Here is a 24,192-nt window from a genome sequence, read left to right as displayed (position 1 = left end):
TGTTGGAAGCCTTTTTCCCCACCCATACATATCTCTGTACAGTACCTACAAAGCTGCTTCTGTTTTACCATCCTTCAGAAGCCCCTGTAAGGGCCACAGCCTGAAAACCAGTGGCACAGAGTGCTCGTGGCTACAAACCAACATGGATTCGATCCAACAAGATCGTTCCTCCCTACTATAACTCCTCACGTTATCCAGAGATACGCCAAACAGACTAGTTTACCAAATACGTACCCAGAAAGCAATTTCAGTAGCACATAATTTGCAAAAAGCATTTGAAGCAAGAAACACTACAGAAAAGACACAGTAATTGAAGGGAGCAGTGTCAGAAATGCCGGCGTAACAGATGAGAAGAGACCTTAACTGCTGGTCAGGACAGCATCTTGTCAGCTTCCAAAGGTCCTACAGGAACGTCTAATTTTGGGTGGTGGATTTCTTTTTTTTTATTTTTGCTCACTTGATGATCCACACTTCAGAGAAGCATCTTAGAAGAGAACTCAGTTAATTTAACATTGGCATTACTTTACTTTGAAAATGGCCAGGAATAGAACACAGTAGCCTATTAAAACTTCGTTACATGGAGACAGGGGAAAAAAAAGCCTTTCAACTCAATTCATAGCTTAGAAAATGGTTGAGAAGTCAGCTAAAGGGTAATTAAAATGATTCCTGCTAGAGAAGTTCAAGCCATTACTGGAGAACTTTGATGTGCTAGTAGTTCTTCTGCACTGTTTTGCTAGAAAGTAAATATTTTATTTTTTTTTTTCCAGACAAGACATGAGCTTGGTAAATATTGTGGACAAAACTTTAATCATCTATATATCTGTATATATGGATTATGAATGAATAAATGCAGAAAACTGGAAACTAAGAGACTTCTGCAAAAAAAAAAAAAACCACCTGCCGGTTTAAGAGTGAACTATTGAAACTAAGTCAATACCATCATTACGGAACAATTATTTTGAAGAGTCTTCCTGCTGAAGAGAACATGGGAGTTAATTGAAGGGTTCGTGCATTTGCTATCACAGCAAGTTCACCTAAGGACAAAGAAAAGCAAGTGCTAAACACATTACTGTCCCTTGACCGCCTCCAGCTGAGTGCACCCTTTGCCCAAAGGGTACTTTCTGCTTTCCGCTTCAGATCTGTCGGACACTGCTATGCAAGTGAGCTCAGGGTTTAAAAAGAGCCAGTCGAGAGGGCTCGCATTAGCAACTTCACTGGCCAGTCCAGGAGAGGAGACAGGACCATCCTCCTCCTCCTCTGCCCATCAAAGGGCAAGCAGGAGGCCAATCTCTCTTACTGCTCTGACAATACCCAGAAAAGAATTTCTACTTATAAACACAAATACAGAGAAGTTGCTCCACCAGCTTTAAGTACACTTTTCCCCTCTGAGCACAGAGGGCTTTAGAAGTGAAACCAGGTACTGTAACAGGGAGCATAAGGCATGTGTTTACAGAGCACTTCTCTGAAAGTTTGCAAAGTTCACTAATAAGACTTTGACTGATCCAGTAATTCCTGAGGCTAGTATCAGTTTGCAAATGGTTTAAGAAATCCACTCATTTTCTAGTAACTCCACTATAGCAAACAGGTCAACTTGTCAGATTAATGAGCCATACCATCACTGTAAAAAAACCCACAACACAAAACCAGAAGAGCCATGAGGAACTGAGATTAAAAAAAAAAAATCCAAAAGGAACCATATAGTCAATATAGCAAACACACTCCTATTTCTGTAGGTATGTTTGACTTTCATCATTCAGGGAAAGATTCCCTACAAACAACGCGTAGCCAGCCTGGTTTTAGTATAGGTCTGCTTTTATTTCCATATTCAGCTCTTTGAGGGAGACATCCTTTCACAATCTGAAAGGAGGAGGATATAGCCCACTGTAGTGCTGCTTCAGCACACTAAAACATATCATACGAAAAATGGTTCTGTTGACTTTTCCCCAAACAAAATTAACACCTGTCCATGCACTTGGGACATAGAAAGAGTCCTGAAACAGAAACATCGTGTGTGTGTGTGTGTGTGTAAGACAGAGGTTGATGACTCTCACCTCACTGGCAATAGTCAAAAACTGCCAGTTGGTAAGTACTGTACGGGAGTCAGGAAGTAAATACTGGTAGTAGTGGATTTAAAAAGAAAAAAACAAAAACAAAAAAAAAAATCGAACGCTAAAAAAAAAAAAGAATAAAAATTTAAAAGCAGCGCCTTGCCAGTATCTCACTGCAGCAGGCAGCAAGACTTAAAGGCACTACAATGTGTCAGAATGGAGAAAATCTGGTGCATCCACCCTTCCAGAGTGCAAGAATATGGATTAAAAATTCCAAAGTTGATGTAGGCTTTCTGAAAACAAACGAACTTCTTTTCAGCACAAGATATGGTGGTGCTGCAGAGAAGGAAAAAAGAGGTGAGTTAGTTACTATGCTTTTATACAAACGGCTCAACCTCACCACAGATGCTAGTGGGTGAAAGGATACATAAGCATGTGTTTCACCTGTTCTTAAACTTACATTTGTTTAAGCCCATGCACTAAGCAGCTCCTCTCCCTCTTCCTTCCATAAAAGGATCTCTCATGTATGGGACACAGATAAGCCAGATCCAAACACATCCAAATATATCAAGGCTATTAATTTTTCTACAGGTCCAAGAGGTTTACTGCTCATATTTTCATAGAATCATAGAATGGTTTGGGTTGGAAGGACCTTAAAGACCATCTGGTTCCAACCCCCCTGTCATCAGCAGGGACACCTTCCACTAGACCAGATGCTCAAAGCCCCATCCAGCCTGGCTTTGAACACTTCCAAGAGTGGGCATCCACAACTTCTCTGGGCAACCTGTTCCAGTGCCTCACCACCCTCACAGTGAAGAATTTCTTCCTTATATCTAATCTAAATGTACACTCTTTCAGTTTAAAGCCACTACCCCTTGTCCTATCACTACGCTCCCTTGTAAGAAGTCCTTCTCCAGCTTTCTTGTAGGCCCCCTTCAGGTACTAGAAGGCTGCTGTAAAGTCTCCCCGGAGCCTTCTCTTCTCCAGGCTGAACAACCCCAACTCTCTCAGCCTGTCTCTTCATAGGAGAGGTGCTCCAGCCCTCTCATTATCTTCATGGCCCTCCTCTGGACTTGCTCCAACAGGTCCATGTCCTTCTTATGTTGGGGGCCCCAGACCTGGATGCAGTACTCCAGGTGGGGTCTCACAAGGGCGGAGCAGAGGGGGAGAATCCTCCCCCTTGACCTGCTGGTCATGCTTCTTTTGATGCGGCCCAGGATACAGTTGGCCAGGTCATGTCGAGCTTCCCATCAACCAACACCCCCAAGTCCTCCTCCTCAGGGCTACTCTCTATTCATTCTCCACCCAGCCTGTATTTGTGCTTAGGACTGCCCCGACCCATGTGCAGGACCTTGCACTTGGCCTTGTTGAACTTCATGAGGTTCACACAGGCACACCTCTCAAGCCTGTCAAGGTCCCTCTGGGTGGCATCCCTTCCCTCCAGCGTGTCGACCACACCACACAGCTTGGCGTCGTTGGCAAACTTGCTGAGGGCACGCTCAATCCCACTGTCCATGACACTGACAAGGATGTTAAACAGCACTGGTCTCGATACCGACCCCTGAGGAACGCCACTCATCACTGGTCTCCAATTGGACATTGAGCCGTTGACCACAACTCTTTTAGTGCGACCATCCAGATGATTCCTTATACACCGAGTGGTCCATCCATCAAATCCATGTCTCTCCAATTTAGAGACAAGGGTGTCATGCAGGACAGTGTCAAATGCTTTGCACAAGTCCAGGTAGTCAGTTGCTCTCCTTACGCACCAGCCCTGTAACCCCGTCAGAGAAGGACACCAAATTTGTCAGGCACAATTTGCCCTTAGTGAAGCCATGTTGGCTGTCACCAATCACCTCCTTATTTTCCATATGCCTTAGCACAGTTGCCAGGAGGATATGCTCCATGATCTTGCTGGGCACAGAGGTGAGACTGACCAGCCTGTAGTTCCCCTGGTCCTCCTTTTTTCCCTTTTTAAAAATGGGGGTTATGTTTCCCCTTTTCCAGTCAGTGGGAACTTCACCAAACTGCCATGACTTCTCAAATATGATGGGTAGTGGTTGAGCAACTTCATCTGCCAGTTCCCTCAGGACCCATGGAACTTGAACTCCTTGGGTATCTGGAGGCTAAAGAGCTGTAGGGTGATTTGCAACTGCAAAAGGCATACTTCCAGTCTCCCCTTCCTCCTCCTTAAGTGAAGTCCTAAACATGACAGAGCAGGAACCTATTCCAGGTGTTAAGTCCTCTGTGAGTGCCTTCACTATCAAAATACCTTTTCTCTTCTCAATACAACAATGTCAAGCTCCCTAAAGGATGCTTCCTACAACAGGGGCTGAAAGTAGCTTCTCTTTTCAACATACAAATATATAATATGAATTCACAAAAAGGAACTGGGAAAAGCACTGGATTAAATAAAAGATTTCAGCAACAAGCAGTGACAGTCAGTACACAAGAATCTGCTACTACCTGAATTCTACCCAACATTTCTAGAAAGTGATAGCAGAGTTCTTGTGGATATTTAAACACCTACTCAAAGTTTTATCAGCCCACAGTCAACTTGCAGTATAATCTTTAGTACAGTATTTAAACTCTGTCCAGTCTTGAACTAACATGCAATTCTTCCAAAAGGCAAAGTTTCTATCTCATACTAACTACAATTCCTCCTACTGACAGAACGTACAGATTCTGCAATACGCTGTGTTTAGAAGTTCACCTTGACTCTGCTGTGAGTTTGATTGCTGTGGCAGGACAGGACATACATATTATTCTGCTCAGTACAATTCAAATCTGACCATCTGTGATTACTTTTAAAAAACCCCTTTTGTCCCCTCTAGCCACAGAGAAAACCTAAACCAACTCAGAGAACAATACATTCACTCATGCAACAAACAGACCTAACTTTCTCAAGCAAAATATTGAATCTATAGCAATAGCTGACAGAAAAACTCTCTCTCTACTGAGAGGTATGTTATCTTACCACAGTTTTATTAATTACTCTGGTTCTGCAAGGGTAATAATTTCTTCATTGATAAAAAATTCAACAGTCTCCTCCTCCCAGTCATCGACATTGCTGTCCAGCTCATCTGTGTCTACCCCTGGAATGGAGAAAACATTACCACTGAATGCATCAAACAAAGCAGCAATGGAAAGATTTTATGCTCTTGGCAGAAACAGTCCTTAAACCAGCAGTGAAATAAGAGGTATTTGGTGCTTTAAATTACGACACCTACATGCTAAATTAATCAAATGACAACCAAGGCATTACTGTCTCCCACCACAGGGCTTTTGTGGATTTTCTGGTTAAATGCAACACCCAAATCTCTTCACAGTCTTATCCCAAGGTCAAGCCAATGCTTGCTTTAAAGAATAAAGTGGTGAGGTAAAACACAGATACCAAAATCTGGCAGCTGGCAATATTTGAGCTTTCTTCCGTAAAAAACAGACAAACAAATCAACCTGTTGCAATTCAGGATAAAAAGTATAAATAACTTCCAGAGAACAAGGGACTAGCTTTGGCAGGAAATGGAGGGAAAGAAGAAGTGGATGAATCCCCAGAACAGGGTAGTTGTTTGGTAAGAAACAGCAGTTACCTAGCAGCAAGTCTTTACAAGTACTATGTGCGGCTTACCTCCTCGAAGCTCCAAACGCTCATTCCTCTGCTCCATGTACAACTCTTGTGCCATCTTGCGGTACTTTCTGAACTCTTCCATCATTGTACGTCTCCTTTCCACTAGCTCCTACGGAGGCAGGAAGAGATCGTTAAACCTCCCCAATAAATCAAATCCACATGCGATGCATTTGTTAGCAAGTCAAACTTTTTTCTCTTGAACATACTTTCTACTGACTTAAAAGAATGTAATCAAAATCTTACGTAATCAAAAAGCTGGTTTGGTGAGGTTTGTTGTTTTTTTTTTAATTTAAAGAGCTTTTCTTTATTTAAAGACTGGCTAATGCAGCAACTCACTAAGAACCCCAAGATTTTACCACCTTTGCTTAATAAGGTAACACCAGTGCCTCTCCAGATTCATTACTGTTTAACCTGACAGTTTAGTGGCAGCTGTATGAACTACCTATTGGAACTAACTCTAACCATCTGGATTTAAATCAACACAGATGTTTGTTATAGAAGAAATTTAACTTACGTATCACCATTACAAAATAACTAAGGACAGGTTACAAGAGTTTCATCTACATTATTATATTTCAGAAGTGTCTTGCCTTTGAAGCTTTGGACTGGCTCAGGCGATCCTTCTGCTCAAATATCTTGGAGTATTTCTTCAGGTCCTTCTTAATTTGCTGTAAAACAGGGAATTTTATTTCAACTAGGATATCAGACTAGCAATCACAACCATCATTCTGTAAGAACTCCTTTGGTAGGCCTAACAGGCTACACATTTTTTAAAAACATCTCTCTTCTAGGCAATTTCCCTTTGTTCTTCCTGGCTTACAGATCATAAATATTTCTGTCCACATGCAATTCATGAAGTCTGGACAGCTAAACTCAGTTTTGTTATTCTTTATACCCTTTGACTGTACCCTAACTGTAAGAACAACAGGTAGCCATTTCTATTCTGAGCTTAAAGAACAGCTAATATTTACAGTCATTCCCAGAAGTGAGGTCCCCTACAGCAATATGTTTTTTCACAAACTCAGGGTGAAAGGCAGCTGCGTAACTCTAAGTTTAAGCCTCATCCTCAAGAAGAGGGAGTAAACTGAGTATGCTTATACACCAAATCAACGTCAGCAGAAAGAGTCAGTGGAACACACTACCTTTATCTGATCCTCACTGAGCAAGGTAGCTGGTCGTGGTCTCCAGAGAAGCTGACAGAACCTGTCCTTATTGTTTTTCTGAAGTAGACGGCCTTGGAAGGTCCATAACCAATATGCATTGTCCACCTGAAAGAGCAGTGCACCATCTCAGCAAGATAAGCTATAACTTAACACTGTAGTCCTCACTCCACATCTTAAGCGTCTTTTTTATAAGATCAGCACCATTAGTCAACAGAACCAGGGTGCTCTTTTTGTTAGTGCCTTCCTTGCATGAGTCAAATTCTTCAGCAAAATACTTGTTCCACTGAAGCTTGCAAGAAGTTACCTTCTGGATGATCACAGCAGTTTGAAACTAAGCCAGCCCTTCTATCATATTCTTACGTCTCAGATTCTATACTTGTACAGGAGAGGATTACAGTACAGTGGCTGGAACCATGCAAAAGTAACGACAAGTGCAAAAAATCCTGCTGTTCTGTGTGGACCACAAGGAGATCAAGTTTCAAACCACTAAAGACATAATAAAAATTCAGAAACAGTCAGTTTAGACTCATGAACTGCCCTTCCAGAACTTATTTTGGACAACTGGTGAAGCTAATGGCCCAAATAAAAACTGATGTTCAGAAATTAACGTATAAAACTATGGTGCAGCTTTTAAGTCATATGACCGGTCACAGGTGTCCATTTTCTCTTCCTAACCAATTGCCCTTTCCAATATCTCTGGAAGAGGGGTGGGGTGGGGGTGGGGGGGTGGTGGCAGCAGGATTAAAAAAAAAAAAAAAAAAAAGGGCAAGCATTAGTACTTTGTGGCTCCACCAAGACACAGAAGTCACAATGTATCTGCCTGTAGGATCCCATTCTACATCTGAAGCTGTATAGTGTTCGGCAATATTCATCATGGTGCAGTCAGATGTATCAACAAATGCTAAGGCACCGTTCATGCTGCGAAGACAAAACAAGACAAATTGTTTTACACACTAGTATAGCTTGTTTTTTTTTTTTTTAAAAAACATTTCACAAGCTGCATCTTTACAACTCCTCACTACAAACATAAATTTTCACAGCAACCAAGAGACAGGCTCATACCAGTCTCTGTGGCTAGAAAGCAACGCAATGAATAAAAACAGAAATCCAAGTAAGAATGACACTTTTGTTTCTATGTGCAGTGACCCTTAACCCATTTTATTTCTGTTCTTAAAGTCACAGTGAAAACATACTATAGGCAAGTTACAGCCAAAGTTTAACAACCATATGCTTAGACATATTTAAAGTAGTGAAGACGAGATCAACGAGAAAAACCGATTTCTAATATGAACAGCAGCGCTTGTCTGAAAGCATGTAAAGGCAAATACTACTCAGCTGGTTAATAAAAATCATTTTCACTTGCTCTAACGTGAAACTTTCTTGATAACTCTTTAACAAAACAGCTTTGTCATTAAGAGGTATGGCCCATGAGGAGGCACAAGGCTATGACAACAAATGCATTGTAAGAGCCACATGCACAGTGCAAACGGGATTAGTTGAGAGTCAGTATTTAACTTCAACAGCTGAAAAGGGTTTCTACAGACTGACTTTTCTGTTGAAAAATGCATTCTTCATTTCATGTGGCAAAAATAGCAAGTAAAAGTTACAAAGGACTAGCTAAATCATGAAATCGCATCTTTTCTTTTGCGAAGCTGTATCAGGATTGCACAGTAACGCAACATTCATGGAGATACCAAACACTTCTTCATAAGATACTCTAGCCTTTTTCCTCCTTAAAATGAATGTGGTGTTCAGTAACCTGCGCAATACTCACCTTCTGAGGCCAGCCAACACTACAAATTGCCCTTGAGGACTCCAGAATATCGTGTTTGCCTGCTGTTTGTCAAACGTTTCTGGAAAGAAACAAGACAAATTCAGAAAAAGATCTCAATCCAATGCCATCAATTAGCTTACAAGCAGTCAACTCCATCCATTCCTCAAAAGACATTTCTGAACTCTGCAAGCAAGTCTTAACAACAGCCCTTAGCTGTACACTTCTAAAGACAAAACCCAGTACCGCCAAAACACCCAAAGCTAGCAGGAGAAGGAGATCAGAAGACCCCAACACCCAACTTGAGAATAAATTTTATCTAAAGTGAGCCAAGTCTGTGGTATCGCCTCACATGAACTTCCCAAGGCCACAAAATTATTCTGGCTTGTAGGCCTTTTATTACCAGACCCTGGACTGATTCAAAATGACAACAGTTTAGCTGTCACCAGAAAGCTAGACATAGCACCTATTGACATACTATCCACCATGACCAGCCACAATTTTGAGTTTACTGCATCTATTGCCATGCAAAATGCTTAGTATCTGCACTTTTCACTTGTTTTTCAGTCACTTACTTATGAGTTCTATTTTCCCATTGTTTTTAACATGGTAAAAGGAAACTGAAATTCGTGGAGTTTCTCCGTGCAACACAGCAAACTTGCTTCCATTTGGTTCCCAAGCAAAGGCTATAATGCTTTCTGTAACAAAGAAAAGGTGTCAAAACTCTGTCAAAAGACAATACAAAGCTTTGATTTCAAGCAGTTACCAAAGAAAACCAAGATGCTGAATAGAGGGAACCCATCCATCAGTTAGCAGACTTTGCCATATAGACTTTTAAAACACGGGTTGATAGGGCAAATGCAGAGAGTTATAGGAAGTGTTTCAGTCAAACGATAGCTCTGAAGTCACCCGTCTTCTACAAAATACACCCATATTATCAGCCCTACCATCTTTATTGATAACAGATTTTCAGTTCTGTCATTTTTCAAGTCAGTCACAAGCATGAACAGCAACAAAAGTTTTGATCTCTCACTTTTACATGAGATGCCCTGCAACATGAATATTGTAGCTCCTATCAAAAGAGTTAACTTCCTAATTATGTCACATACAAATGTCTACTCAAAAAAGTTAAAGATGAAAAGTAAGGAAATACTTGGCATTACCTTTCATTTCCACCACATCCACTGGCACCTGTTTCTCTCTCATTCGGAATATTTCAAAGTTGGTCACTACTCCCTGTAAAGGCCAAGATCAGCTCATTATCCAGCACAGAAGCAGTAGAGCAAATAATTTTATTGCTAGGCATAGAAGGACAACTACGCAATTAGCCTGTCAGGATGCAGGATGAGAGACAGAGTCAAGATTTGTTTCTTTAATGAGAGCAGATAAATATAGTATACCTCATTACTGAACACATTCTAAATTTTTCTGTTCTGATAAAGAGTAACTGAAGAATTGTATAAAAGCATTTGTTTCTTTTCAGGTTGCTATGAAATTTAATTAAGACAGATAAACATATGGCATATTGTGCAGTATGACCTATGCGTTGTTCAACAACTGCTTAACAGTGAGTGGGAAGAGAGGCGAGGCATTAGCTCTCACCCAAGTCCAAGATGCCACTAACGGCAAAGCAAATCTTGGACGCAAACATTACATACATTTTGCTCTCCACATGCCTCAAATTCAAATGGAAAATGAAAAATAGCTTTGACATCATATAATTTACATTGCCTATATTAAAAGACAGTACTTTAAGAAAATGAGGTGTCAGCATGAGATGGAACCAAATTTTATGAATATAATCAGAATCGACATACCTGTGTGCCTTTGGGAGTCCTGTCTACCTTCACACATAGGTAATCCCCGTTCTTCTGCCAGTGTAGTTTACAATCTACGACATTGAACAAATTCCGCACACGAATTTCTTGTCTAGAAGGCAGCTGCATCAAAGTCACTCTTGCTGGGATGTCTTTGTCCTCAGGCACCCAGAAAGCAATTATGTTACCACCTGGAGACCATGAGAAGTCTCTACAGGAAGAAAGTTAAAAATATGCCATTTTAGTTTTTAGTTAGAGATACTACAAGCAGAAACCATTTTCATCATTGTATCTGAATGCTGCAGACAAATATCAACCCTCAATAATAAAGACAAACACAGACAAGCGACTGAGGACAATTTAATAACCTAACACATATCATACCAAAACAGATTTTTGAACTGCTATTTAAACTTGCTATATGACCAACGTTATCAAAACAGTACATTTCACTAAAGAGTAGAGGTTACATCTAGTGTAACCGCCAAGGATCTAAGGAACAGGCTGATTAAACCAATGAGCAAAAAGCCCCTATTAAATTACACTGGAGACAATCTTCTTGCACCTGGGTACACTTGATTTTCTTGTTGCTTTACAGAGAGGTACCCTCAAAAAACTCTCCCAGGAGTGAGTGTCTATTGTGCAGACATGCACAAAACCAAACCCGTTCCTTGCCAACAGGCAGTATCCAGCACACTGTTTTAAGCCAGCATGCAAATCTTGTTACAGAGATATTCCCTAACAAATTGCATTCCAGTTTGGTTTTGTAGACAAGGAACAGGACTCCCAAGCTAGACCCTGTACTAAGGAGTACCACAAAGAAGATTTCAAAGCATACAAGCTGTCAACTGTGGACATCAATAAATGGTGAATTTTCCATTCCTTTTTGCCAGTTTGTCTAGTTTGACCACCTCAGCATATAAGGCCATTTGCTCTAGTCAAGTCTAAATTCTCTCATCATAACAAAGCCCCAGACATAAAGATTCCAACTAAAGAGAGCAGTTGTCTTTATAAAGGAATAGACTCACCTTATCCCATTGATTTTCAAGCTTTTTTTGTCCAACAAACCCATAGACTAAAAGAAGAGAAAGATGTGAATTTTCAAGTTAGTAACATCCTTACATTTACACACACACCTTCTACTCTTATTATTACAGCACATAAACTAGGAAATTGTGTACAGTTTTCAGAGATCCTGTATCCCTGATTTTTATTATGAACATATGTATACCACAATTAAAATAAAATAAAAATTGCTGTGCAGAATTAATGAGTACGGCAGCCTGAATTATAATGAAAAAGCAAAACAGACCAGATTAGGCTGCAATTTATAGTGCATTTTGGGTACTCTGGCACTCACCTGCTACTGAGAGCTGGGAGACACCAAATAACCTTGATCCTATTGACTCTTGTAAGTAGTATATTGAGCTGTCTAGTCCTTCTAAAAGTGTGGTGTGAAATTTACTGTCAAACTCGGCTAAAGTTTTTCACCCAGGAAAGAACAAGATAAGAGCAAATGGATTTCTCACCTTTTAAGCCCAGCTCTAGAGTGTATTATTAAAATGTATCCTTTAAAATAGATGCCATGGGAAAGACTGACATTGTAATGCAATAAGTGTTATGCAAAAAAAACCAAGAACTTACAGGCGTTTCATAGATGCTGAGGGTATCTGAAGTCATTCGAGCAAAGAATTTACCATCATGACTCCATCTAAGCAAATAAAAGAAAAAAAGAATATTAGGTAGGAACTACCTTTTTATTAGACAAAGTTTGGGACTACTTCTCTCTGTTCTAATTTTGTTTCTCAACCTACTTAAAAATAGGCCAGTGAGCTGAGTTTTCACAGTGGAATCCTCGCTTCTTTTGCCCAGTCAGAATATCCCAGATGATAATAGCCTGAGGGTCATCCTGTGTGTCCATCAAAGGGCTGAAGGTCACTAAATACCTACAAAAGAAATAATCAACTTCACTATCGAAACTTCATCTAATATGTCAGTACCAGCAGGCTTTCATCCAAATAACATTTAAATACAATGCACTTTGAAAAAGCAGTTTCTCTAATGGGATTTTTTTGAGAAGAGAAGAAAATAAGAACAGTATGATAAAGGGGGAGAAAGCTTCTAAGATGCAGTATTCCCCTGGCATCCCTCTGGCTGAAAAGACTCTAGATTTATGTGCAAGTCTTCCCATATTGAGAGAGTGGAACTCACCAAATAGACTGTTACCTACTATATAGTTTTGCCACGAGAACATCATTGGTTTCGAACCAAATATAAATCCATTGACCTTAGCCAACCTGAACTGTAGGTATCCTAGACTTTTCCATTTAAAGATAAATAAACTCTCTTTAATACAATAAACATAAACCATAATTGCTTTCAAATATGTTACTTGAAAACTAGCAAAATAAGGTGCACTTCAGTCCTGAAATTTCAGCGTTCTCTAAAGAGCTCTTTAACATTAAAGAAAGCTTAAGGAATTAATTTCAGGACTACAGATTTGGAGGATGCTACTTAACTGAAACTTTTCAGAGAAGTAGAAATCTAACACTACAGACATCCCATCCAGCTAAGGAGGAAAAAGTACGGCCTTCTCCCTTGGGATCATAATGTCTTTGAGGAAACTTGTCAGCTCGGTTTTGCAGACCAATTATTCCGGATTATGTTAAGAATCTTTCCTGAAGTCAAAGAAAAGTCAGGCAGAGTTTCACTCGTTCTAAGGATTTATGCATGAAAAGCAGTACTTCCAAAGGCAAAGGAGAATGGAAGACCCCAACCACATGAGATTTGAAAGTACAGCAGCCAGACCGTGTGTGCTTCATGCTTTTGATCCCTTAGCTCAAATCAATGTCATACTCCATACCTTTCACAGGGCGAGAAGTCAATAAGCTGCACTCCCTGGTGACTAAACCTTTGAATCTGCTTGAACTTCTCTCCACCCCAAAGTGCAATGCCCCTCTGGTGGAACGTAGCCAAGTAGGTACCCTTTGGGGACCAACGCACATAGGTTTCTGTCCACCGCTGGATTTAAAAAAAAAAAAAAAAAAAAAAAAGAAAAAGAATACACAAAGGTTTAATTTCATGCTGGATTCCTAAAGAGAAAAGAATTAATGTGTGGCTTGTAGCATTACATTTTGCAAATCCATTTACTAAGTGAAGATCTCAGAATTAGTGATACCTTGGACTAGTTGTGGAGTTTAATTTCATGCACATAATGCACAGTACTTATTCTTCAGGTTGAAAACTGTCAGTTGAGACCTTTTCAACTTACTGATCACCAAAAATGTTTTCCAGGTACAGTGACAATCTTTGCATAGTAACAATTAAACCCACCTAACAGGCTTGGGTTTCCTTGTTGTCTTTCAGCCCTGGTAAGAACATACTCTTCTCAGAAGTAAGGCTAAGTATTTCAAATTTCTTAACAAAAATACAGCTCTTGACCTTCAGCTAAGTTAGAGAGGTTTCAGCAACACAGACCACGGCCAGTGACCATGGTGACGAGAAAAATTACTCATCATCCCAGAGCCAACTTCTTTCTACTGTAGTGCATAATGGTTATTAAAGAAAATGCTTCTGGGTACCAACAGTTCTCAGCAAGTCAACTGCCTGCAGCAGACAGGCACGCTAACTCTCCCTTTTATATGCTATTACCAAACCAGCTATTCCTCTTTAGCACCTCTGCGGTCAGCAAAAAGTGATCAGAAGCAGCATACTTAAGCACATACTCAGCTCTAATGAATAGTACTCCTCAAACTCTGACTTTGCATTTTCAGGTCTTTCTGAATCACCTAGAATATACAGATGAAGGAAACTAAGACGCATTGTGGACCAGCAAAAAAAAAAACAAAAAAAAAAAAAACCACAAACAAGTTAACTCCACATTTGTTCTACCTAAGCAGCTAAGTAATTCTCAAGGATGTAATTTCACCACTCCTCTTCAAAAGGAAGAAAAAAGTATTTCAGTAATGGGAAAAAACCTATCTTTTAAAAAAAAAAAAAAAAAAGAAAAACCTGAAATGTCATAAAATGAATGAGACTGACAGTGTAGCTGCAATGTACAGCACTTCCAGGACACTCACTGCTCTGTCCTCGATTTGAACAGGTTCCTTGATATCATTCCAAAAAATGGAGGTCCGGTCTCCTGACTCAAAAATCACACTGTACTGATCCCTACAATCAGGATCTTCCAACCAGTATCGGAGATTCCCCTAAGAAAAACAGAAGCAAAAAGATTATTAGTGAGTCAAAGGCTAAGACGACAAGTTCCCCAAATTAACACCTGCCTGGCAGGTGGAAGTCCGTCTTACACAGAGCGTCCAACTTTGGAGTCTTACCATTGCAAACAAGTTTTTAAAGTGAAATTAAATAATTTAAACTACTGGTTGCTGGAGGCTAAGAGAACAGATCATAAAAAGGTGGACCTTCAAGGTGGTCTGATGATGTTTAACATTTCTAGCCTAAAATAACTTGGGGGGGGGGGGGGGTTCTGGTTTTTTTTTTTGGTTTTTTTTTTTGTTTTTTGTTTTTTTTAAACTATCCCTTCCTCCACAGGCCTTTATACAAAGCTAGTGGTAACAAAGATAGAAGTTCGCCTCAAACATTTAAAATACAATAAGATGCTTTCAAAATTCTATTTTTAAATTACTTGTGCAAAATCATTATTTACTCTTAAGTTTTACCCTATCTGGAACTACTAAGCAGAACTGCTAAGTTCTTCCTGTCACTTCATGACAGTGAGAATGAAGGAACGGAGCACTTGATCGCTACTGCTACTTATAACACCACAATTAACACATAGTTTCTATTTTCATATGAACACTCCAGCAATGAAGTAACCACTTCATATTACATTGAATATTCTTTCCACTTTTCCAAAAAATACTTACCAAATCCTTAAATGGTTGTTTCTCAGGGATTTCCCATTCATCACTGATTGTCATGTACCTGAAAGAGCAATTTGATTGGTTACACTCCATGCAGGCACTCTTGATTAGAATCCCAAAAATCTACAGGTATACATGACAGCTGCACTCACTTATCAAAGTCTGTGAAAAGGTTGACTCTGAAAGTGTGCTGTTTATCCAGTTTGTATCCATCTGCATTCTTCACAGCATCCACTGCATGAGATGGAGACATGTACTCCAGAAAGATGTACCTACAGTGAAGGACAACAAAAGTAGGAAGTCATCATTGACTACATAACAAGCCCGTAATAAAAAAAGAAATTAAATAAGTAAATAAAATAAAAAAGAAACAATGGGGACGAACTAAGAACTCAGTACAGAGCATCCACAAAATAACTTCTTGTCTTGTCCCTAACCAATTAGGGTAAAAAGCAATTAATCTCCGTTTTGGCCATGGGCACATAGGCACTTTTTAGCTGTACGGGCTTGACCTGAATTAAACTGATATCCTTTCTGTAAACCGGCTAGACTAAGCGATGAATGCAAGTTCAATGCAGCACAGAACAACAACGAGAGGTAGTAATAGGCTGGTTAAGCATGCAGCTCTTTCCAGCTGAATGACAGATCATGTTTAGAAATTGTGAATCTTGCTGTCATAGGCATCTTGAAGCACCACTCTTGTTTTTCAATTACACTGAATATAATTCAGCTTCCTTCTTGCCACTAATACAATCTAGCTTGTAGCCCAGCAGACTTAAAATTGACAGTATACTGAAGACTGTCAGACACTGCCTCAGAGAGGCATGAACACAGAGAATAATTTTCTCGTGCTTCTCACGCTGACCTTACAGAACCAGCAATCCCTCCACTCCAGAAAACCCACTTTTTTTATGCTTTCTAAACTATGGACTCCTCCCAAACTCACGAATATATGCTACTCCAACCGCAGTAACAAGACTCAATAAAACCTCATATTTATCAGATTGATTTTTGCCTGGTTTCTTTCCATAAAACTTTCTTTCCCTTGCCCTCTCCCTCTGGGCTTGATCATTTCTGGTTAGCTTTCTTCTCAATTTCAGATGCTGCAATTAACCAGGAACAGGGATTTGAAGTTGGAAAAGGGTCCTGGGAAGGGCTCGCTGAACTTAAGGAAGTTGGAGTCACTAATGTAAGACAGAGACAGAATATCGATATTCCATTTTGCAATAAACAGTACATCCACTGCTACTAAGTTTTTAACTAAAATGGACCTTTAACCTATTTATTAGCCATGGCAGAAAATTAACAAAAATCCTCATTTAGTACTGCACAGAAAATTGTCTTCCAAACTGTTTCCATAACTAATCCCCACACACACTGTAGCTTAATGAGCTATTAAGCTTCTCAGCTCCCTCAGGAACTTCTGTTTGTCACTGAGACTAGATGTCAGGATTGTATAGACTAAGGTAGAAGAAAGTGATGAGTGTGACTATGAGGTCACCATAAAAACTGGCCATAAAGTATTGACGCTAATAATCCAGGGTAGGTCAGAGCAGTGTTTCAATCCTATTTCTGGCAGGAGTGATCATGACTTACCCTTTGGTCTTCCCATCTGCTTCTGGATAAAATTCATTGATAATTTTACCAAACTTGGAAAATATTTTGTGGATAACATTCTTCAGTTTCTCAAGTCGGTCTGGTCCAACCTGGGGAACATTATCCACGACGATTACCGAGTCAATTCCATCTGCTTCCTGTGGCCGATCTTTCAGCACATCACCAAGTAATTCTGCAAAGAAAAAGCATACAAGAAACTAAGGCACCAGTCTACATCATTAAGGAGGAAGACAGAAAGATGAAAAGAATAGCGATAGTAAGAGAACAGGAAGACTTCAAATTTCAGGAAATTTCAAGAATCATTTAAGAAACTTGGTAGTGAATAAACATTCTATCAGAGAACAACTGAAGTGAATACACAACACTCCAACAGTACTTCCTTGCTAAGAGGCATGATTACAGAGTTTCTTGACAAACTTCAAGCAGCTAACTCTTAAAGTCTTTCTTAAAGAAATACCTTACATTGAGGACGTCAACGCTTGCACTATCAGTTTGTTTCAGGAGTTGGAACTGCCCCACGACGTCCTCAAAATTGACGAGAAAACAGATAACTAAGATTTAATACCCAAGCTCTGCCTAGTAGCCTTGCTGAAATTATAACCGGATGACTTTGATAAAAAGAAATGTAACATGTACCTCCCTCCTAAATCACCTGAGTTTTAGCATAATTCAAAACACTCTGCCATACTGGAAGCTCTGTATGTCTTAGCATCACTATAATTATGTTTGAGAACTCACACTCCATCTAAACCTTTAATTAAACACAAAAATGAAGGTCTAAGACAAGACATTTGAAGCCATATTTAAGCATGCAGCAAGTGAAGACAAGCACACACCTTTTCATACTCTGGATATTCTTCAACCATACTAATTCCCCTTTCCTATATCATCTTACAAATTTTGAGAGTACTTGCTGGTGGGATGGTTTGTTCAGTCACTGCACTGTCAGCTTCTTTCTACTGGGAAGAGATTGCTTACAATATTGTTGGAGTTTCTCTTACACAGAAGAGAGAACATTCAGAACGACCGTAACTCTGCAGCCGCGGCTTGCATACTGTGCACTGGGATGAAAACAGTTAAAAGGTACAAAGTACACCTATAAGTTGTGCACAAAATCAGGAGCTTCAACAACAATGCTGCGTTACTTTTATGCGGTAGGCTTCTGGACATGCATTCTGTAGAGTTCTAGAAATATCTAACTTTAATCTATTCCTCAAGTCAATTCTATTAAGATTGTTCTGTATCCATCAACTAAATCCTGTTAGTAAGGTACAAATTTAAACACACTTCGCAAACTAACGTTACCTAACTGCAGAAACGTACTGACCTGTACATCCAAGAAGAGTCAGAAAAATTACACCAATGATTCAGTCCTCAACAGATTGAATTAGAATCACTAAAGACAAGGATATCCAAACCATCTCTCAAATAACTTTAACCTAAGATTATTTTTAAACCTTTCCAGGAACAAAATCCCACACTATCCCTAGCTATCCTGTGCAAACATACACTTTAATTCTTGTCTAGATTACTGATCTTTTCACAATCGGTCATGCCCCGCAACTTGATTACATTATTGTATTCTAAAGAAACATCAGTTAGAAGTGGCAATTATTTCTGTTTACTGAGATTTTTAGTTTTATGTACTTAAATGGGACAGAATAGACATTCTGCTAACAAAAAAAAGCCAAACGTACTGAACTGAATGGCAAAGTTTCACACGCGCCATATAAACAGGAAAAATATACATGCATATCTGCAGTAAGTTTTAAGCTTATGTGGACCACTATAAAATGCAAGACTAGACAGACAATAAGTGCATGACACTAAACTTCTGAATTAGCATTACAGATAAAATTTGGAGAGTCAGACTGTATACAGTATTCCCAGATTAGGGGAAAAAGAATCCAAACACATGTAGGAACATTTAAAATATGAGAACAAACGAAAAAGGATGTTAGATATGTTGATATTTTGAAGAAATTTTTGCAGAATTTTTCTGGTTTTGGAATTCTAGAAATTATTCTGCCTAGAAACAGCACTGGAAAGATATCTAGCAGTGAAGAAATATACTTACTTTGAATTTCAAACTACCAGAAAACCTTGGCCTTCTATAACTTTAAGCTTCAACAGGTTATTACATCTAAGCTTTCCATTGATTTGGGGCAATATGCTTCACAAAAGTTTATGCATACACAGATGCTATCACCACCAAGGTTATGTAGTACTCACAGAATGTTGTTGTTTGTAGTATTTATTACTCAAAGATGCTCTCCATGCGCATATAGGAACTACAAATAAAAAGTTAAAAGATGCTAACTTGTATAATAAAAACAAAAACACAGAAATTGTGAAAACCTACTATTAATGGTAGCAACCAAAGAAAGCTGAAGAGGTTAGAGGAATAATCTTCCATGTTATGTCATTTTACTTACTCCGCAACACTTCAGATTATACCCACAAACTTCTCCCATTTATAACAACTACTTACTAGTTTGTAGCAACTATTCAAAAATGGATAAAACCACATTTACACTTCAGAGCAAGCCAAATATTCAGTGAACAGTGTACAACAACAAGATTAGTGAAAAGGAGGAGAACTTGCTAGAAGTGAATGTTTAAGAAATAAGTTAGAAGAGCCTTAGTCAAGAGCAGCAGACGGAAGATTGGGAAAAGTAAAAGTCAAGCACAGGAAAAGTTCATAAAGAAACAGAGTTAACAACAGAGATTCTGATAGCACAAAACCATACAGATCACTGAAAAAACCTGACAGGAAGATAGAGGCACCAGTCCCAACAAGCACTATCACAGATGATGACAACTTTAAGAGCACTATCTGGAACAAACAGGTAAGCAAAGAAGTAGAAGGAAAATGGAACATACAGCAAAAACCTGACTTCTTTCAAAAGTACAGCAGTGGCTATCGGGAATCACTCCATAGACAGCATTCTACCACACAGACTAAAAGCGCTTTAAGTTACTACCAAAGATATTTTGGACCACGTTCCCCTCTTTCTTTAACTTTTTGCTACAAAGTTGAAAGCCGACTCAAACTGCTACAGATCCAGAAGAGCAGAACACAGATGACTGCTGCAAGTTAACTTCCTAGTATATACAGGATCTTAAGATATTCTTTCAGGAGTAAGCCATTCTCCAGGTAGCTGACGATACACTGAAGTTGCAGATAGGTAATCACTTGCCTAGGATTCAGGACACACACTGCGAAGTGTCTGCTATGCCTACAAAAATTGTAAGGATTGAACGGAGGAATTTAAAAATCCGATGTTAGAGTAAAATAACTGTAAATTTCTTATTTACACTATAATACCATATCTTAGATTTTCCCTGCATATGAAATGAAAGCACATCCCACAAGGACATTTCCGCAGAAGCCTACAATAAAAACAAAAACACAAAAAAATACAAGAGAGTAATTTTTTAGGCTCTGTTAGTCATTTTTACATAACCACCTCTCAGAAGAGACTTTGTAGGCCTACAGACAAACCAAGGAATGCATATTTAGATTCATGTGCAAGAATACAATACCCTGTATTGAATCAAAACTGTAACAGATTAAAGACAAATACCTACATTGTACCCTTCCTCTACCTTAATTCAAAATTGTGAACAAAGGAATCTTCAAAGGGTAAGCAGCTGGTTTAGCCAGCTCTTATTCCACTCACAAGAAAAGCAGGGTGTGGTGAGTACACAGCTATCTTCAGCTGGCAGTATTTTAAGGACCACTATCATTATCTGAACTAAAGCTTCATTGCACCTAAGTGGTTATCTGACACATCCCTTCTCCTGCTTGAACCTGGATCAGCTGTGCTGCCATGCCAACACCATTCTGGAACAAAAAGCTGAAGTAACGCATCTGAGATGGTCTGATCCTAAAGCTAGTCCAGCTCAAAGGTGTTCCTAAAGATGTAATGTTATCATAAGCATTGAAATAGCCTTGGCTCAGTGACACTGACGGACTGCCTTTCTCTCTGGGGAGTCATCAGGATAAGGGGAAAGGAATAAGGAAGCTCAAGAAGTAACACACTTGGAAAGCCAGACCAGCAAGAGTGACTAAACTTAAACACTGTAATTCAGACACTAACACTGTATTATTCATACAGCTGAGAAGTTAGCCAAATTAATCCTTAACAATAAAATAGGTGAGGATGCAAAATATGCACAGTTTCTGAACAGACAGAAATGAACGTAATAGTACTAGATGTAGACAAAGTATATCACCCAAACACTTAACTAGACAAAAAGAGTCCAACTATATGCTTGCAGACAACTTTGCCAAGGTCTCTTTAAGAAACAAATGTACAAGTTCAAAGAGCTACAAAGACTGCTAAACTGAGAATAGCAAACACTTTCTTAATCTAAGATATTTTTCTGCCATTTTATTAAGCTAAACACAGGACCGGAACACTGGAGGGCACATATATCACCTGTATTCCACTGCCAATTGAAATAACCGACTCACTTACAATCACATGCTTTAAGAAACATTTTTCCAGTTCTGATATGTGTAACATAAGACCCATGTAGGATATACATACACAAGACCCTACAACAGCACATACGCTAGAACAAGTATTGGCAAAATAAGTACTTTTGCTATTCTGAGAACTGAGATCATTTCTCTACATAGATTTATCTGAAAAATATTAAAATATAGTTCTGACTCCTGTATGCCAAAACTAGGTATTCCCATAACTATCGGTGTAGTTACACAATAGCTTAGCCATTTTGACAGTCAATATCCAATCCTTTTAAAAGAGCCTCAGTTTGAATTTTCAACTGCCAGAAATAATTTTTCCATATTTTCTTGTCACAAAGTACCTATGTCACATCTTCACGAGCAGTAACTCTTCTCAAACCCATACTATTTATCGATGGATTTCACTCTGGATGCGTAGAAAAAATAGAAGGATGAAATCTAGTTTGTAAACATCTGGTCAACGATTTAAAACTTCTGTTTTTACAGTTGAGTTTAACCGACGGAGGCAAACGGAAAGCACACAAGTTGAGGATTCTATTTTGTGAGGGTAGCCCACAGACCGATACCTGAAGTTTAATCGTAAATTTAAGAGCAGCAGCAATTACACGTTATTGCACGGTGCACAGATACACCAGAAGGCGGCTCATTTAAGAAACACTGCTGGGATGCAGACGTGTACTTCGTCTTACGAGCAGCCCGCTACCACGCCGCCGCACACGGGGGAAGAGCCGGCCGCCAGGCCCAGGGGGACTCGGGAAAGCGGAGCGTTTCCCAGCAGAGGCCCGGCTCCCCACGCACTCTCCCGGGATGGCGCGGCCAGGCACCGCTCGCACACAGGGCAGCCCCACGGCCACGGGCGCGGCGGGCCGTGCGGCACCCGCCGGCTCGGCCCGGAGCAGCCGCGGCCTGCCCAGCGCTCCGCGGCGGCGGGCAGGGCCGGGGCCCACCGCCGGAGCTCTCCCGCCTCCCCGCGGCCCCTCCCTTCCCCTCACGGCCGGCCTGACCAGGCCCAGGCGCCGGCCGCCCTCCCGCCAGCGCCGCCGCCCGCTCCCCGCCGCCGGCCCCAGCCCGCACCTTCGTCGCTGATGTCGTCCACGAAGTCCTCGGGGTCGCTGAAGGAAATCTCGTCCTCGGGCTCGACGGGAGCGGCGGGCGCGGCCTCCCCATCCTCCTGCGCCGCGCCGGGCTCGGCCGGCGGCTCGGCCTGCGCCGGCGGCTCGGTCTTGGCCTCCGCCGCTGGCTCGGCCTCGGGCTCGGCCCCGGCCGGCGGCTCGGCCTCGGGCTCCGCCTCCGCCTTTTCGGGACTTTCGCGGCCGGACGGCGGCTGAGGCGAGGAGGGCTGAGGCGGCGGCGGCTGCTCGGGCTCGGCGGCTGCGGCGGGCTCCTCGGCGGCGGGCGGCGGCGGCTCGGGGGGCCCCGGCGGCGCCTCAGACTCGCCTTCGTCTCCCTGCCCCTCTCCCTCCTCCTCCTGCTGCTGCTGCTGCGGCGGCTCCGCCGGCGGCGGGGGCCCGTCCGTCTGCTCGGGCTCCTCGCCGGGCCGCGGGGCGTCGGGCGGCGCGGCGGCCGCCGGGCTCTCCTCGGTGTCCTGCATGGGGGCGGGGGTCGGTGCGGGGCCGGGCCGGCCGCGCGCTCCCAGCTCGAGCGCGACGGGGAAAGGAGCGGGGGAGGGGCGGGGAGGCTCCTACGGCCGGGCCATGTGCGCCAGGCCCGGCGGGCCTCGCGCGGCGGCGCCTACCAACGGGCGGGGGGGGGGGGGAATCCCTGCCCCACCGCGGCTTCTGTCCGCCGCCGCCTTCTCCCCGCTCCGCTCAGAGGCGGCCGTCGTTCCCTTCGCCGCCCACTCCTCGCCCAGCCAGCGGCGGCTGCCGCTCCTCCTCACCCTGCAGCAGCCGCGGCTGCCCCCGTTTCGTGCCTCGCTGTGGTGGAGCCCAAGATGGCGCCTCCCTCCAGTCTACTGAGGTGGGGTTCGGCCGAACCATTTTTCGGGAAGTGGAAAGCGGGAGGCGCCGTGACATTTAACCGCGCAGACGTGGAGCAAAGCCTGCTCGGCAGCCCAGCGTATGTCCCTGTCCAGCGCTCGGCGGAAGGTGCCAGGAGGACCGCACACGGACGTGAAACCTGCCCGCCGCCGCCCCCCCTACAAACCTTCCACCATGCGCTCGCCCGAAGGCTGGCGGTGCCCGCGCGGGCGCTACCAAGCTTGTGCAGAGGGGGAGGCACATTTGTGCTCGGTCGCGGCGAGCGCGCGGCGGGCAGCGGCGCCCCCCCGCGGGCGGCGGGACCGCATGGTACGGCCCGGCGGCAGCCGCCACCTCAGCCCCGTGAGGCGCCCGGCCGGTCCCGGCGGCGCGGCGGGAGCGGGTTGCTACCTCACAGCGAGCCGCGTCCCGGCCAGCTGTGGGTTGAATATGCCAGGCCGTCTCCGAGCGTTGTAATAGTCTCTACGAGACCTTTGTGTTCTTTAAATTACAGTTTCCGTGAGGTAAAAAGTGACGCCCGCCATCCCCCACCACCGCTGCGACGCTGCGGTTGGCGGGAGAAGCCTCCCAGAGGAGCAGTGGCCCTGGCTCGACGCGGTGACCTCTCGCTGCAGTGGTACAGGCAGAAGGACAAGACGAGTACCCCTCGCTGGTGTTGTCCAGTCAGCTAAAGCGTTACCTTGCGTAATCCTAACATCTTAGTATGATTTTTTAAACTGGTAAAGTTCTCTTCTCTCACGCTGGCTGCCAACGTGACCAGCTTTCAGAGAGAGCTGACCTCTATCGAT

The 24,192-nt window shown here is 42.2% G+C and overlaps 1 protein-coding gene across 1 annotated transcript; it reads right to left on the bottom strand.

Annotated features, from left to right (window-relative positions):
- Positions 1–1,794: 1,794 nt before the first annotated feature.
- EIF3B (eukaryotic translation initiation factor 3 subunit B) lies at positions 1,795–23,689 on the bottom strand. The gene is made up of 19 exons (XM_082313136.1): positions 22,500–23,689; positions 16,907–17,099; positions 15,463–15,582; positions 15,314–15,371; positions 14,507–14,635; positions 13,291–13,448; positions 12,242–12,373; positions 12,072–12,138; positions 11,456–11,502; positions 10,428–10,638; positions 9,774–9,846; positions 9,186–9,308; positions 8,614–8,692; positions 7,619–7,757; positions 6,819–6,944; positions 6,267–6,344; positions 5,677–5,785; positions 5,026–5,143; positions 1,795–2,384 (listed from the first exon to the last, which is right to left on the bottom strand). Exons 1-18 carry the CDS (start codon positions 23,014–23,016, stop codon positions 5,040–5,042), a joined length of 2,463 nt encoding a protein of 820 aa, XP_082169262.1. The 5' UTR covers positions 23,017–23,689; the 3' UTR covers positions 1,795–2,384; positions 5,026–5,039.
- Between the last annotated feature and the right edge of the window lie 503 nt (positions 23,690–24,192).

The sequence above is a fragment of the Platalea leucorodia genome (genome assembly GCF_965183815.1).
Source record: "Platalea leucorodia genome assembly, chromosome: 5".
NCBI classification, from domain to species: Eukaryota; Metazoa; Chordata; class Aves; order Pelecaniformes; family Threskiornithidae; genus Platalea; species Platalea leucorodia.
The sequence above is the reverse complement of the archived record's forward strand: the minus strand, read 5'-3'. Positions and strand labels throughout refer to the sequence as shown.

What these genes read in the sequence shown, in the direction of transcription:
- EIF3B (XM_082313136.1), bottom strand. Translation starts at nt 23,016, where the DNA reads ATGCAGGACACCGAGGAGAGCCCGGCGGCCGCCGCGCCGCCCGACGCC. An exon ending in GGACGACATCAGCGACGAAG is followed by an intron (nt 17,100 to 22,499) that starts GTGCGGGCTGGG and finishes TTTTCTTTGCAG; the next exon opens with AATTACTTGGTGATGTGCTG. An exon ending in GGATGTGGTGGAAATGAAAG is followed by an intron (nt 9,309 to 9,773) that starts GTAATGCCAAGT and finishes TCTTTGTTACAG; the next exon opens with AAAGCATTATAGCCTTTGCT.